Genomic DNA, 3,586 nt, shown 5'->3' with positions numbered 1-3,586 from the left:
ACGGGGGGGTAGGGAGAGGACAAGAGAAATGGGTTAAAACTTGGAGAGAAAGGGGAGATTGAGGTTGGAGATGGGGAAGAAATTGTTTGGGGTGAGGGTGCTGAGCCCCTGGGTGCCCAGGTTGCCCCCAGAAGCTGTGGCTGCCCCATCCCTGGCAGTGTTGAAGGTTGGATGGGGCTTGGAGCCCCCTGGGCTGGGGGAGGGGTCCCTGACCATGGCAGGGGGGGCACTGGGGGGGATTTGAGGTCCCTTCCACCCCAACCCATTCCATGATTCTATGAGGTGTTCCCCTTGGGAAGGGGATGTGGGCCCAGTCCATCAGAACCAGAACTCTTGACCTCTTGCTCCTGGAGTGAAATGCTAAAGCAAGGAAGGGACAAGAAGGTCAAAACTGACCTGAATCACTGTGTGGGTTTATGTTATGGGGAGTTGTGACCAACCACCTCCCCTGCTCGTGTTGCTGATAGGATTTGGTCACTGGCATTGCTATTTTCTCTCCTTTGGAGAGCAGCAGCAGGTGAGATGCGGAAGATTTGAGAAAATGATCATTGCTGAGAGCAAGAGGTGGTTCTGAGGTGTCAGTGGATGTGGTTGGCAGTGACAATAACACCAAGGTTGCTTCACCACATCTGAGAACATCATTTGCCTGCAGAAAATGACCAAGTACCAAGAGATCAAAGCCTGATCTTCAAGAGCAAATGTCACAGGTGGGGTCTTGGGGGCGATGTGAAGAGTTTCCAGTTTCAAATGGCTTTCCCCAGATAGCAGGATGGTGACAGCTGAGGTGACACTGAAGCTCCGGCCGGCATCCTGCGTGTGACCCGACCCTTTGCTCCCCACCAGGAGGTTTCACTAACCCTAATTAACCACCCTAACTTTAACCCTAACTAACTGGTGGTGGCCGGCGTGCTGGCCCCCGTGAGGAGTGACGTTTGGGGACAGGTCCCGGTGTCCTGGCAGAGCTGGAGGTTCTGCCCTGTCCCTCGTGTGGCCCAGGCCGCTGGGAGCGGAGGTGCCTGCGGGCCATGTCCTCCAGGTACCCCCTCTCCCGGAGGAGCTGCTCCCGCTCCTCTCTCAGCTGCACCTGGGTTTCCTTCAGGGCTTTGGAATATTGGATCAGCCCCACCAGCTCCTGGCGCAGCCGCTGGTTCTCAGCTTTGATTTCCCCAACGTACTGGAGCAGAGCTTGGCCCGCTGCTTCTTTTGCCCTCTGGGAGAAGGTTTGGACCTTCTGCTGGAACTGCTCCTGGCACTCAGCCGTGGCCCTCAGGAAGCTGCTCTTAATGTTTCTCATCTCCTCTGCCAGCTGCACCTTGGTGTGCAGCAGCTCCTTCTCCAGCTCCTCGATCCTCTTGCTCTGCTGAGCAGACATCTCCTTGAAAGGCTGCAGGTCCTCAACCTCCTTCTTCATCTGGGAGAACCTCTGCTCCACAGCTGTCAGGGAGCTCTTCACCTCCTGCTCCTTTTGGGTGTACTGGGAGATGACCTCCTCCTTCTGCAGCTGGGCCTGGGAGAGGTCAGCCTTGTTCTGCTCATTCAGTGTGATCAGGAGGTCCTGGCACCTCTGCTTGTGTTTTTTGAGGTAAGAGAGGTAAACTTTGTTCTCTTCCTCATTCTGCTGGGCTTCCTTTTCCAGGAATTTATTCTCCAGCAGGAAATGATCCACTCTGTCCCTGTAGGTGTTCAGCTTTTCCGTGAGAGTCTTGTATTCCTTCACCAAGTGGGACTTCTTCTCCTGGGCAAGTGTTTCCATGTCACTGAGATCTTTGGCTGCATCTCCACCCTTGGTTTTTCCTGCTTCCTTATTTTTCCCAGCATTCACAGGGTTTGCTTTTGTCTGCTTGCTCTTGGTCGCCATGTTCCACACGGGGGGGGATCAAACTCTGGAAGACTGGAACAGGATGAGAAGTTACAACTCCAACATCTCTGCCACATCTACAGCTCTGAATCATTTCCCCTGGGCCTCAGCACCCTCACCCCAAACAATTTCTCCCTCCCTCCCTCCCTGCCCAAGATCTCCTCTCCATCTCCCCTCTCCCAGCTGCAAACCCTTCCCCCTGGGAGGCTCCCATCCCTCCAGGCCCTTGTCCCAAGTCCCTCCCCAGCTTTCCTGGAGCCCCTTCAGGACCTGGAAGCTGCTCCAAGGTCTCCCCATGGGATCCTTCTCTTCTCCAGCCTCAACACCCCCAACTCTCTCAGCCTGGCTCCAGAGCAGAGCTGCTCCAGCCCTCCCAGCAGCTCCAGGGCCTCCTCTGCACTGGCTCCAGCAGCTCCGTGTCCTTCTGCTGCTGGGGACCCCAGAGCTGGACACAGCTTTGCTGCAGATTTAGGATCCATTCAGCAGTGCCACTATCAGGAAGCTCCAGCACTGTGGATGGACCCGTCCCAGCCAAGGTGTCACCAGAAACCTCACCTGTGACAACCTGGACCTGTGGGGATGGAGCTGCAGAACGGGAAAGTCCCAGACACTGGGATTAAACTACAACTCCAGACCTGGCAGAGTCATGGGGTGGTTTGGGTGGGAAAAGAGCTTGGAGATCATGGAGTCCAACCCTGACCAAAGCACCCCCCATGTCCCTCATCCCCACATCCCCAGGGGTTGCTCTGAAACCCCTCCAGGGATGATGGGGACTCCAGCCCTGCCCTGGGCAGCCTGGGCCAGGCCCTGACAACCCTTTCCAGGGAGAAATTCTTCCCCAGCTCCAACCTAAACCTCCCCTGGCACCACTTGAGTTGTGCCAAAAGTTCCCCTTGGCCCATCCCTTGTTCCTTGGGAGCAGAGCCCGACCCCCCCTGGCTCCAACCTCCTCTCAGGGGTTGCAGAGAGCCAGAAGGTCTCCCCTCAGCCTCCTCTGCTCCAGGATCAACACCCCCAGGGCCCTCAGCTGCTCCTCACAACTTCTCCAGACCCTTCTCCTTCTGCTCCAGGCCCTTCCCCACCTCCATTCCCTTCTCTGGACACCCCCAGCCCCTCCAGGGCCTTTTTCTCACCCAAAAGGAAGATTGAGAGATGGGAGGGAGAAATTTTTTGGGGTGAGGGTGCTGAGCCCCTGGGTGCCCAGGTTGCCCCCAGAAGCTGTGGCTGCCCCATCCCTGGCAGTGTTGAAGGTTGGATGGGGCTTGGAGCCCCCTGGGCTGGGGGAGGGGTCCCTGACCATACTTCGGGGTTGGATCTTGATCTTTAGGGTCCCTCCCAACCCAGACCATTCCATCATTCCATGGTCTGTGAACACTCAGTTTTCCACAGGAAGGGAAAACCATCCCAGGGCAGAGCCTGGGGTGAAGCAAGGGAATCACAGAATCATGGTGGTTGGAAAAGACCTTGGGGAGGATGAGATCCAAGCATTAACCCAGCTCCACCCATTCCCTCAGCACAATCCCAGTGCCCATCCTGATGGAAGGGTTACCAAGTGGTGCTGGAACTGGCCAAGGTGGGAGGCACCTTCAGAACCCTGGAGTCTTTTCAAGCATTTAGGAGGAAGAGATGGTGAAGCTCAGGAAGAAGAGGGAAGGTGTCCATGGCTGAAATCCACACTTTCTCCTTCAGGCTCAGAAGATTTTTTGGTCTTCTCTGCGTGGAAACAGA

The 3,586-nt window shown here is 56.2% G+C and overlaps 1 protein-coding gene across 1 annotated transcript; it reads right to left on the bottom strand.

Annotated features, from left to right (window-relative positions):
• Positions 1-392: 392 nt before the first annotated feature.
• CCDC166 (coiled-coil domain containing 166) lies at positions 393-3,580 on the bottom strand. Its single transcript, XM_071738587.1, has 2 exons — positions 3,443-3,580; positions 393-1,891 (listed from the first exon to the last, which is right to left on the bottom strand). Exon 2 carries the CDS (start codon positions 1,856-1,858, stop codon positions 884-886), a length of 975 nt encoding a protein of 324 aa, XP_071594688.1. The 5' UTR covers positions 1,859-1,891; positions 3,443-3,580; the 3' UTR covers positions 393-883.
• Between the last annotated feature and the right edge of the window lie 6 nt (positions 3,581-3,586).

The sequence above is a fragment of the Heliangelus exortis genome, chromosome 2 (genome assembly GCF_036169615.1).
Source record: "Heliangelus exortis chromosome 2, bHelExo1.hap1, whole genome shotgun sequence".
NCBI lineage: Eukaryota > Metazoa > Chordata > Aves > Apodiformes > Trochilidae > Heliangelus > Heliangelus exortis.
Note: the sequence above shows the minus strand (reverse complement) of the source record. Positions and strands in the feature narration are given on the sequence as shown.

Coding starts and splice junctions, on each gene's coding strand:
- CCDC166 (XM_071738587.1), bottom strand. CDS start 1,858: ATGGCGACCAAGAGCAAGCAGACAAAAGCAAACCCTGTGAATGCTGGG.